Source organism: Olea europaea, unplaced genomic scaffold (assembly GCF_002742605.1).
Source record: "Olea europaea var. sylvestris unplaced genomic scaffold, O_europaea_v1 scaffold1443, whole genome shotgun sequence".
NCBI lineage: Eukaryota > Viridiplantae > Streptophyta > Magnoliopsida > Lamiales > Oleaceae > Olea > Olea europaea.
In genome coordinates, this window is record NW_019231973.1 from 42,597 (window position 1) to 55,389 (window position 12,793).

Genomic DNA, 12,793 nt, shown 5'->3' on the forward strand with positions numbered 1-12,793 from the left:
GGGCTGAATTTTTTATGTGTCAACAACTATATTTCTTTTTAGATCTATCATCATCGAGTCTATGCCCAAGGAGAAAATTCATAAAATATTTTGTAAATTGGAGTGTGAAATGAATTTGACACGACAGTGATTGAATTAAGATGAATAATAGTACAAGATTTTATAGCAATCTACGTGATAGCACAATGACATTTAGTGATATGTTAAGTCTTGTTTAGTATAAATTTTTAAAATTTATTTTCAATCACACATTTAAAAAAAAAAATTGACTTTTTATAGAATTCATTTTCAAAATATATATATCAACATGGTTTTTCCTTTAAACTATCGGAATGGGACTCGAGTATTATAAGGAAATTGGGCTTCGTTTAGGCCCAGCCCGTCTAAACAATTCCCACGTAGAGTACTTACCAACACGTGACAAAAGGATCACAAGAAGAATACAAATGGCAAAATTCCATTGGCTGCCCATTGTTGCTTCACGCGTTCGACGTTTCCGACTTTAACTCGCGCTTCATTAACTCTCATCCTCTTTATTTAAAAAAAAAAAAAACACTCTTCACATAAACACGTCACTTTTCGGAGAAACAAGCCTCCGGTGCCGATCTAAAATTCAGTAAAAATGATACACTGATTTTTCTTCATTGTCGCTCATTATAAATGGCCTCCATCACTTCCGTGGAGTTGAATTACATCCTCTTTCGTTATCTACAAGAATCAGGTTCTGTCTATCTCTCTCTCGTGTACATATGATATATAGATATGCATGTGTATGTGCATATATCAATGCTGTAATTGTATATGAAATTCCTTATGCATTTTCCAATGTTTTAGGATTTATGTTTAAGCAGAATTGGTTCTGGTTTCGTTGCCACGCGGTTTTTGAATTCTTAATTAGGGTTTCGTTTTTCGCGCTGTAGACATTTCAAGATTTACAATAAATGATCTTCCTCTCTGGGAATTTACCAGTGAGAATGATTTTGGTGCCCTTGGCTATGATATTTGGTGATGCCCTTCAGATTTTTAATCGTTCTTGCTGAATTGCCTTGGGTTATAGCAGAACCAGTAATATTGATATGTTGTTTTGGGCAAAAAATTACACTTGCGTTGGCCTAGTGTCAAAATTAATCTTTTGATTATTTAATTACTTTTCAGGTTTAATCTGTTTGACCAAGTTATGGAAATAGTGAAAAAAGGAATATCTATGAGGGTTTAAAAGCTTGATGTGAATTTGACTGTACAAGACTGGAATTAAGAGAAAGAAGGATTTTAGGTATACCCCTTTGAGCAAAAATTAGCTGAATGAGGCTTGCTTATAAAAATTATACAGTGACTGTAAGTAGTTGCAAAACCTTGAATGTTAACTGCATTAATAAATATATTATAGCTTCGATTAAAACATTAATCATTGGACTTGCTGATACTATTTTGTATTTGATGCCTGCATAGAGGAATAACCACGAAGAAAAAGAAAAATTCTTGCAAGCTTATTTAGTCCATCCAACTTTAGCCCTAGGCTTTGTATGGCCATAAGATACATAATTTTGATTCAATGAGCATAGGCTTGAAATTTCCCCATGGGGTGTGCTTAAACAACCCGAGTTCACATATTCAGCCTAGATGCATTTTGGTGCTACTTCCTTTAATGCATACAATCCTAGGAATATTTAAGGTGGTTGCTTATTTTTTTCATGTACAAAGAGAAAAAAACTTTCTTGGACAAAGGAAGGTCTCTCTCTCCACCCCCCTTTCTCTAACCTGTGATGTAACAAACTGCCTGGTAGGTTTTACCCACACAGCATTTGTTTTTGGCTATGAGGCTGGCATCAACAAGTCCCCTATTGACGGAAATTTAGTTCCGCCTGGAGCTCTGATCAGATTTGTGCAGAAGGGATTTCAATACTTGGAGATGGAAGCAAATTTGAGTAATGTTAGCAAATGCATAATTCTTCTGTACATTTTGTCCCATCTCAGCTGTGGTTGCAGTTTATATTCGTCTAATTTTCATTTTCTTCTAATATTACAAAATGAATATCTTTATGTCGATTAATGTTTATTTTACCCTAATCAGGCAGAGACTGATGTGGATGAAGACTTCTCATTTCTACAACCTTTGGATCTCATTACAAAGGATGTCAATGAACTGCAGAAAATAATAAAGGAGAAGAAAAAGAACCGAGAGGAGGCTAGGGGAAAGGAATTAGACAGAGAAGCTGAAGGTGCCAGTGGGCGTATAAAAGTTAATGAAGAAAAAGAAAGGGATAAAAAAGATAAGGAATTGGACAAAGAGCACGAAGGAACAAGTAGGCATTTGAAAGACAAGGAAGAAAAGGTGAAGGGGAAAAAAGATAAGGAGAAACGGGATAGTAGGGAAAGAGATCATGAAAATGGCAAAGATAGAGTTGAAAAGGATAATAAACGAATCAAAAGGCGGCAAGAGGATCGAAACGACAGAGAAATGATTACCGATCAATATAACAAGGAAGGCATCAGACAAGAAAATGAGTGTTGTGGGGATAAAACCACCTGGGGTAACCTTGAATTAATACTCAAGTGCATTTTGTTTTTCTCCTATTTTTTGAGTCTTTACTTGGGTTGGCATTAAGTTCTTTCTTCCTCAGTTAGGTTACATGTTCTTCACTTATGGGTGCTTGAAAATGCCATTGTGATGTACAAAATTGTGAATTACAATTCATCTTGGCTTTCTTAGTTACGGTTTTGTTGACTTGCACTGTTACTTCTGAGCACAGAAAATGAACATTGTTTGCCTTCATTCTTAATGTGTCATCAACTGTGTTCACTTTTCTTCTATGAATAATTAGAAATAGAAGTGCTAATACATTTGCAATGTCATTTATTAAAGCTGCATGCTCCATGTCAGCAGTGTATCAATTAATTAAATATTCTAATCTTCTTATCATGTTAATAGGACCTGAACCGATGGATGTCTCTGTCAGCTCACAATCTCCTAGTTGTGAGATCCCTAGTTCTGATGTGTTAATTTTGGAAGGACATACTTCTGAGGTCTGAATACCAGTATGGCATGCAACCCCTTTGGTTTTTAGGCTTAACTACATATACCAATCTGCACATTTTCTACTGTTGCAGGTTTGTGCTTGTGCATGGAGTCCTTCAGAATCCCTTCTTGCTTCTGTGTGGGTATTTTCTCCTGTCTCAGATGAGATACTGAAGTACCGTTGATTGTTTACTATGAATTAGTTATGGACCATGAACTGTTGTTTTGTGCTAATCTAAATAGTTTTTCCTCAGTAGCCTAACTATCTTGGAATGGCATTTTACACAATCATCAATGAAAACTATTTGGAACTTTAAGGGTGCTCATAAGTTCCAAATGTGAGTTAACAATTAGAATTCCTACGAGATGGGTGTGGTGGTGGGAAAATGATATTCTGACATAATCACCATCATGCTAAATAGAGGGGTGGTATTCATGCTGACACTGAACTTGTTGCTTCGGTTAAAATTTTTTATGACAATTTTTTTATCTACGCATATATGGTTAAAATTTATCCGAAGATTATAAATTTATAACATCAATTAGGTCATTTATAGAAAGAAAAAAGAGCTAGGTTAGTACTTCTACATTTTGTTTTAGGGAATAAAAAATATGCCTTTGTAACTTTATTACAATTTAATTTCCCATCTCTTGCAAATAGAACATAATATATGTAAGAATGAGACGGGTGAGAATGCTATCTATTAAATAAGAAAGAATTTTGGGATGTGATATGTTGGGAAGGTAGTATTGATTGCCCGGTTTTACTTACTGAAAAGTCTTAGATTTGGCATTGCTAAGCACGATGATTGTTCAAGAGCTTTTAATTATAATCTAATGTGGTTCCTGATTTATTTTTATTCCATGGAGTTATATGCATATCTTTAATCCCAGCAAACGTAGCAGCTTTAATTTGAATAATGCATTTTCATAGAAAAAATTCAAAGTTATTCATGTTTCCGTGAGGCCATATGAAAGTAATCTTGATGTTCTTTTTGCCATTTTTAACAGTAGTTTTGTGTTCATACGAGGTTGATGGGCTAGCTTTTTAAATTTTTTACTTTTTCTTTTATCTAGATCTGGAGATTCAACTGCTCGAATTTGGACAATCACTGACGGGACCAGTAGATCGAGCTTACGAAGTTGCTGTTCGAGTGTGTTGGTACTTAAGCATGTCAAACCTAAAACAAATGAGAAAAGCAAAGATGTGACAACCCTTGACTGGAATGTGAGGACAGTTCCCTTATAGCTTAAGTGCTGAATAATTTTCTTTCCTCTTAATTTCCTTCTTATTGTTTCTACATGATGTTAACCATTTGGATTGCAATTAGTTTGATACTTTGATGTTTACTGTTCCTTGTGAGGGTTGAATGCTTTGTATCTTGTCACTAAACAGAAAAAAGCTAAAATTCTTTTTTCATTTTTTCCCTTTATAATCACTTTTGGTCGATTGGTTCATACTCACTATAAACCAAAAGCAATCATGGTTTAGTGCTAAATTATCTAACCAACTTTCAGTTGATTCACTATCGATTTTCAATGTAATTGGGCCGATATCTATTGAAATTAATTTGGTGTGCTTCTGCTTCAAATAAATAGTGTAAGATTGTGACAGCGGTAATAATAAACTTTTTGGCCATTGTTAACTATTGCAACGGTGAATATTGGCTGTCTGGAAGATAGCAATTATATTGGTATTCTGTAGTCAATATTGATAATTCACATTGCACGTGGATAGCAATTAACAGTCTGAAGATAACACATTAAATTGGCTGTGAGGGAATTGTTTGAACATAAAGGATTTAAGGATGCATGTGCCTTTTTTCTGGAAACTTGTTCAACGTAGCTCTGTCTCTCGGGATCTGTCTTCTTCGGATTGTTACTTTTTATTTTACAAGTAAATGAAGTGATAAAAATGCACTCTTTGTTTTATGTAGGGGGATGGGACACTGCTTGCAACTGGTTCATTTGATGGACAAGCTAGAATCTGGAGTAAAAATGGTAAGCTGTAGTAAAGCATATTTGAAAGTAATTTACTTTCTTAGTTTCTGCTGAAGTGGGGTTTCCTTATAAATAGATAAAAGCTTATCTTCAGTTGCAACAAACATTATTAAGAGGGTTAAATATTCTTGCTTTGATAATATTTTGATGCTTAAAAATTTTAAATTTTCCTGGGGTCTAAATAGACCTAACAGTCCACATTGATAATTGATAGAAAATTTTTCTAGTATCATTATGGGGTTATACTCCCTCCATTTCATATAGATAGACTTGTTTCTATTTTCATGCAGATTAAGAAAATCTAGTTAATGTAATTGGAAATATAAATTTTTCTTAATATAACCGTACATTAAATAAATATTTTAAATACGAGTAGTTCATATTTGTTGATTACATGCACATTAAATAGGGTTACATTAAAAAACTAAGAAATCAACTATACTATCAACAAGGAAAGTTATCTACAATTTGGGATTGATGGAAAAGGAAAGCAAGTCTATTTTATGGGACGTAGAGAGTAATTTTTTTTATTATTTTTATATTTATTTCCCCTTATTTAAATTTGAGGAAATTTTCAATGTTTTTGAGCCCCTTTTTTTGTTGAAAACGAGTTTTGAAATAGTAAATTTTTGAAGAAAATGTGGTTAAAAAGTAAAAAAAATTTGGGTTTACGTGAAATATTTTATTGTGAGAATGTATGGTTGAAAATAAGTTTAAGAAAAAAATGAATTTTTTAGATAATGGGGATCAAACATGGGCTTTATATTTTTAGCCAACACATCTGTTTTTCTTGGACTGAAAAGGAAGATTGAGAAGTTTGATGTCAAGAAAATTAAAGTTAAAGTGCAAATGGGGCGAAAGATTTGGGACTGCACATTGCAATTTCCCCTAACGTAAAACATGTTTCCTAATAGTAGAACATGTTGTCATTGCACAAGGACTAATATAGGTTGATTGAGTTAAATAGAGATTTTCTTCTTGAAAGTAATTTTAAGTTTATAAAACATATCCATGTACTCATATCTAAAGTTTGTATTCTTTTTAGCCGTATTCCTATATCTTAGATTTTAGGAACAAAGCATCCGACTCCTAGATATATACCCATATTGAGGCGAAAGATTCGGGACTGCACATTGCAATTTCCCCTAACATAAAACATGTTTCCTAATAGTAGAACATGTTGTCATTGCACAAGGACTAATATAGGTTGATTGAGTTAAATAGAGATTTTCTTCTTGAAAGTAATTTTAAGTTTATAAAACATATCCATGTACTCATATCTAAAGTTTGTATTCTTTTTAGCCGTATTCCTATATCTTAGATTTTAGGAACAAAGCATCCGACTCCTAGATATATACCCATATCGGATACCCAATGGGCTACATCAAACTTGCATGCCAAGTAACCCATGTGTGGTATTTAAAACATCTTCCTAGTTTTCATTCTTTTTAGTCGTATCCTGATATCCTAGATTTTAGGAAAAAAGCCCGACTCCTAGATATGTACCATATAGGACATCCACACCCGAGTCAAAGCAACACAGTATCAAAGTTTAGTTGCAATCACAGTGCTGTTAGAGGTACCAATTAGGTGTTGAAGTGATGGGACTTATATTAATATTAAATCTACAGGAAGAGGTAAGCGAAACTGAAGAAAGGATCCACGTAGCCAGAATAAGCATGGGATTCTTGGAGCTGTGGGCTCTAAGAATACATATGATTTTGTTTTTATTAAGAATTCAGCCCCTGTTTGGACCCCCATTATTTTTTATTATAATGGGGGAATAGTGTTTTTTTTTTTTTTAAATGGATAGTTGTAAAAGAATGAAAAGTTTCCGATTTACGTGTAATATTATTTTATTGAAGATTGTGTGGTTGAAAATAGGAGAGAAATTTAATTTAATTTGATGATATTTAATGGGTGCCAAATGGGGGTTCAATGTATTTCACTATTATCCACATTAAGCTTGATTTTATTTTAAGACACTTTTTTTGTTTTATTCTTTTTGGCCCGTCTTATGGGAAGCGGCTTTCAGGTGAATTAAAGAGTACATTAAGCAAGCATAAGGGACCCATTTTTTGTCTGAAATGGAACAAGAACGGTGATTATATTCTTACTGGAAGCTGTGATAGAACAGCCATTGTATGGGATGTGAGAAATGAAGAACTTAAACAACTATTTGAATTCCATTCAGGTGCTCTGTTGTAAATTTTGTTACCAAATCCCTCCTGTGGTCTCCACCCAATGCTAAGAAGTTAGTGTTGACATGACAAATATTTCTGGTCCACAGGTCCAGTGCTTGACATTGATTGGAGAAACAAGGTTTCATTTGCGACAAGCTCAAGTGATCACATGATTCATGTTTGCAAAATTGGGGAGACTAATCCTATCAAAACTTTTTCTGGCCATCAGGTTTGGCTTAATATTTGGTCATGATTTTTGAAGTCATCAAAACGTCATGATGTCCATGCTGCAAGTGCTCCTGATATAGGCCTTAATGGATGAGCTTTAGTGCTCATGCGCCACGAGTTGTATGATAATAGTTTGTAAATAAGTTTGTGATCAATATGCTGTTTACTTTTTTAGGGTAGCTAACCATAGAGAGGAGAGCCCATCAAGGAATGGATGCTGTTAAGTTAATAAGTAGATGCAACTTCATTAGGCACAAATTCTGTTGATTCTGAGTTACTACTGAGTGCTTTTGGTGTAATTTTATATCCGTGGCTAAGAACAGTTAGTGTTCGGGGTTGCTTCAGGAGTAATGGAAATGACTGGTTTCAAAGTGTGCTATCTGTTATGATTATGGAAAACTAGATTAATCCTATTTGCAAAACTTCAATTAATTTCCTGAACTTTCTATTCTGCTTTCAGGGTGAAGTTAATTGTGTCAAATGGGATCCTGTGGGCACACTATTGGCCTCTTGCTCGGATGACATTACAGCAAAGGTTTATTTCTGACTTTCTTTTCCATGACACTGACAGATGTTATCTTCATCTTAAAGCACTGCGAAGTATTGCCAATTCTCACTTTAATTATATTCTCATCGATTTATGTTCTCTAGTTATTTGATTACATCTATACCATGTTGATGAAGTATGTAACTTTTTTAAGTTTCCCAATCTTAAAAGTTAGCTTCTTTTTTTTCTTCTTTTGGGGCAACAATGTTTCTTTTCTTGCTGGGGATGCAGATATGGAGTATGAAGCAGGATAAGTGTGTGTATGATTTGAGGGACCATGTGAAGGTACAACTAAAATTTTACCTTTTTATTCTTTTTTCTTTCTTCCTTTTTGTTTGTTTGCTTATTACTTTTTAACAGGAGATATATACAATTCGGTGGAGTCCCACTGGACCTGGCACAAACAACCCAAATCAAGCATTAATCTTGGCCAGGTTGCTCCTTGATCATTTGTGACAGTAATTCTCTGATTTTTTTCCTTGTCTTTAACAATGATACAGGCATAGCATCTGGCAGTTATTTGATTACAACTTTTCTCAATATAATGTTAAAGTGTGTGCGTGCAAAATGATCCGTTTACTTGGTAAAGCAGGGTTTGAACTCGTAGAAGATTCTTTGCAAATGTTACCCTTTCAATAACACACTGTATTGTTGTTTCTTTTTGAGTTCTCGATCTAAGTCATGTTGTTTGATGATTGATCAAATATATAAAAATATCGAACTTCAAGAAATACATTGAAAAGTAGATTTTGATCTTGTAGAAAATTCTTTGCAAACATTTCAGTAACGCTTGTATTGTTGTTTCTCTATGTATCAATATGTTATTTTTCAGTGCGTCATTTGACTCAACAGTGAAGCTGTGGGACATTGAGCAGGGAAAACTTCGCTGCAGCCTTAATGGACACAGGTGCAGCTCTCTCTTTGGTATTAATTTTCGTTGCTCAATTTACTGGAATGTGGAAATAGCACCATCAGAAATGTTGATTGGCATCGTGATTAAGTCCTTGTTTGGCCCCCATTAAAACTCATCAATTTAATTTAAATTTTTCTCTCTTCTATTTTCAACCACACAATCTTCAATAAAATAATATTACACGCAAATCGAAAACTTTTCATTTTTTTACAACCATCCATTTTTCAAAAAAACACTATTCCCCCAATTATAAATCCAAACAGTGGCGGGCCAAACGGGGGCTAAATTGAATATTATATTATATAGCTGTATTATGATAGCACTGGATAACTAATTTATGAAAACAAGTGACGAAGAAAAGAATAAGTGAGCAGAAGATTCACTTTCTATGTTCTTCTGAAAATGAAATTATCTCGTTTATTTATTAGGCTCTAGATCACATTGAGAATGATGTCCCTTTTGTTTTGTGTTTTTTTTATTTTTTTGGAAGTATTTGTGTATATAACAAGATTCCTCTATCGAAGACACTGTTTAATATGAACTAACTGCAAATAGAATTCAGAGAGAGTTAAATGAGTTCGGCCGATTGTTGAATAGCTAGTTCTGTAAGAAAAGAACTATTCAGTTTCAGTATTTGCTTCTGCACAACTCAACGTTTCTCCAATCATCTGCACTGCCAAAGGAATATTGGGAGATCTTAACCGGAACAGCCAGCATTTTGATTAAAAAATGAAAAAAAAAATCCGGATGGATTTTATTTTATTTTTTTTGCTGGAAATTTATTTTTAATTTTTTTGGTTTAAATATGATTTCTATAGTTTCAGTTCTTTTTAAACCTTCGTGTTATTGATCAGCAATATAATCCAATTTGCATTTTCAGGGAACCTGTTTATGCTCTCGCTTTTAGTCCAAATGGCGAGTACTTGGCCAGTGGGTCTCTTGATAGATCATTGCACATTTGGTCACTGAAAGAAGGCAAGATCATCAGAACATATACTGGTCATGGTAGCATTTTCGAAGTCTGCTGGAACAAGGAAGGTGATAAAATTGCTGCTTGTTATGCCAACAACACAGTTTGTGTTTTAGATTTTAGGATGTAGGGAATGCTTGGAGGGGGAAGAACTTTCAGTGCTTTGGTTTTAACAGTTCGTAGGTAGATGATTTCATTCATTTGGCAATCCCTTAGTTTGATTTTTTACCCGTAAGGCAACGATCCTGCCATTGAAAACTCGTTCAGCGTGTACATGTTTAATGCACAGATTAGCTGGATTAAATTGAGTACTTATTTGCACCTGGATGTCTGAAATGGAAGAGCAATAAGCAAGTTCTACCTTGACCAGATCGCATGGCATTAGTGAAGGAAGAATTCACTTACTTTATTTTGGGATATCGAATTCGATAAAGTTTGAACTGAATTCTTGCGAACGATTACAATGTAAAATTAAACTCACCATCTATAGATTATATTATGTATATAAAAGAACCAAAGAATTGGTTCATTTACCTAATTATCGTCATTCGACAAAATCAGCCCATTCTTTTTCCAGCTTGATCCTCCTCAAAACCTCATCAACAGCGATATCAAATGCATCCCTAAAGCTTCCCAATCCCTTATTAGGCTTTGCATAAATTATCCGGGGAATTGCTTCTATCAAATTTTCTCTCTTCCTCCTTATCTCCTGTTCACTGTACCTCATTAAAACTTCTTTTATCGATTTCCCATTCCTCACATCCTCGTGGTCTATGAACACCGAGTAACTTTTTGGGTCGGTCGGTAAGAACCACTCGTATTGATCATAAGCGGTCCTCTTCCAGAAAAAAACTGGAACCGAACCGGCCACCATGCAATCAAAAACTGACCGCCGAGTAAAACTATCCCCCCTCGGCTGCAGACAGAAATGTGACCCAAGCAATGCTTTATGAATCGCGGACGAATCGGTGGAACACTGAGTCACTCCACAGTCTACCACTCGGCACGAGTCCGACTCGTTGTAACAGTAACTTAGTAAAAGCCCTCTAAAATCGTTCTTTATCTCGCCGCGTTTTGCCCCGATGAAGGTGAAGAGACTGGACCGATTGTAGTAACGCACGAAGTTTTGCCATTCTTGGATATGTTTCTTTGTTTTGGGGTGGAATCCGGTGGGGTAGGGTACACTGACATCGTAGTAGTCCCCTGGAGCTTTCTCTATTGTGAAGCGGGTAACTTGTTGCATCTCCGGCATGTTCAGAAAGCTGGAACCCCAGAGCTTGCCGGGATCCGTCAACCGGCGAAAATCCCATGTAATTCTACCTACCGCCATGAAATGATCTGAGCCGTTGGATCTTTGCCAAGACTTTTGTTTCTTGACCCATTGAAGCATCATACGACAATGCCAGTCCCTTTTAGCAGTGTCATTACCCCACAAGAATTTCCCAACAGCAAGTCCAGCGTAAAATGGTATGTAGAACGCCGTAGCAGATTCTGGCTCCAGTGTTCTGCATTTATGATGCAACATACGGTGGTGAAATATTAGTTCTAGGGAGAATTGATTGGTACGGTACCAAGATGAAGAAAGAGTCCCCGGAAAGATTCCGGCGAATTCCGTCGCTGCGTTGCCGTATCCGTGGTTTGGAACTATGCCGCACTGCCAGTTCCATGGGTTAAGGTCAGTGCAATTGGCTAGCACCAAGTCTTTGTTCAACATGGAAGGAAGGTCGTACACGTAAATTTTCCCGATCCCGCATTCTTCGACCTCGGGCGGGGGTGTATCAGTCTCACTTCGAGTGTTGTTGCAGATGATGGTGATTGGAGGGGGTAAATGGTTGTCGGAGGCAGAGACGGTGGCGTATTCAGCCGGGAGAGACGGTGGCGGAGTGCGAACGATGAAAATGACGAGGGCTTGAACGAAGAGGAAAGTAATGAAGAGCCAGAAACGAGGGTGCGAAGAAAAGTAGGTCTGTATTGAATTCAAAGTGGTCTTCAAGAAATTGAGGGTTTTGGGTTTGTTTGATTTCTGGATTTCTGATGAGAAATTATGTGAATTTGCAGGAATCATAATTGAAAGTGGGGGGGAGTGGACTGAAGGAACTGAAAAGAATGTAGCATAACAATGGAGAAAAGAGATTCGAAGAGTACGAGAGTTACGAGTAGACAGTAGCACCGACAATGAGTACTAAAAAATTAAGATTAATCACTTTAGATAATTGTATCATCTTCTGTTTGCCTCACAGAAGTCAAAAAGAGGGAGAGATTAATGGCGCGACTCACTGAGTCAAAAGAAGTGCCTGTATTCTTGGTGAATGAGTGAAACACGGAGCAATGAGAGGACAATAATTGAAGAATTGATTTTATTAAAATTATTTAGTTCCGTTGAGATTAAAATGACTTTATGTGACAGTGAAATTAATTTGATAATTTAATTCTATTTTTTATTTAGCCTAAACCCTACTGTCATATGGATTGGAGTTACATTCTTCTCTCTACTCTTTTTAGTTACGCAATTTTCAATAAAATATTATTATATATAAATTTAAAATTTTTTCTTTTTATAACTGCATATTTTTTTTTATCAATTTACTATTTAAAAATACATTTTTAACATTTTAATGGGATTCAAATAAGCTCTATATGGCATTTTGAATAACTAGTCAAAGTTAAATGTACATTGCACGTTATTCTAAAATACTTTATAAGTGATGTAAAAAGAATATTTGATACTAATTTGTTGGAGAATTTGATGATTCTAGGACGAATTAAAGAAAAAAATTTAACATAGAAATTTAAGAGAAGAAAATTATATTCAAGTTATATTATCAAAATTCAATTTCTATTATTTAAATTTTTTGTAATGATAAAATACTATAAATGAGCCATCTTTTAATATTACCATTGATACATTAAAATTAATTGTTAATACATAACACCT

General features: G+C 35.0%; 2 protein-coding genes across 3 annotated transcripts; one reads left to right on the forward strand and one right to left on the reverse strand.

Annotated features, from left to right (window-relative positions):
• The first annotated feature begins 529 nt into the window (after window positions 1–529).
• Window positions 530–10,224, forward strand: LOC111376072 (WD40 repeat-containing protein HOS15-like). 2 transcript variants are annotated; one of them, XM_022998998.1, is made up of 14 exons: window positions 530–721; window positions 1,785–1,930; window positions 2,072–2,531; window positions 2,930–3,024; window positions 3,109–3,155; window positions 4,094–4,244; window positions 4,954–5,017; window positions 7,053–7,211; window positions 7,308–7,429; window positions 7,889–7,963; window positions 8,207–8,260; window positions 8,336–8,409; window positions 8,808–8,882; window positions 9,769–10,224. In XM_022998998.1, exons 1-14 carry the CDS (start codon window positions 661–663, stop codon window positions 9,986–9,988), a joined length of 1,803 nt encoding a protein of 600 aa, XP_022854766.1. In that variant the 5' UTR covers window positions 530–660; the 3' UTR covers window positions 9,989–10,224. The 2 variants fall into 2 exon arrangements, with proteins under 2 accessions (XP_022854766.1, XP_022854767.1); XM_022998999.1 differs by having other exon boundaries at window positions 531–721; window positions 1,785–1,925; window positions 2,076–2,531.
• Window positions 10,225–10,243: 19 nt separating this feature from the next.
• On the reverse strand, window positions 10,244–12,188 carry LOC111376073 (xyloglucan galactosyltransferase XLT2-like). The gene has a single exon (XM_022999000.1). The coding sequence runs from the start codon at window positions 11,921–11,923 to the stop codon at window positions 10,403–10,405; it is 1,521 nt and encodes a 506-aa protein (XP_022854768.1). The 5' UTR covers window positions 11,924–12,188; the 3' UTR covers window positions 10,244–10,402.
• Between the last annotated feature and the right edge of the window lie 605 nt (window positions 12,189–12,793).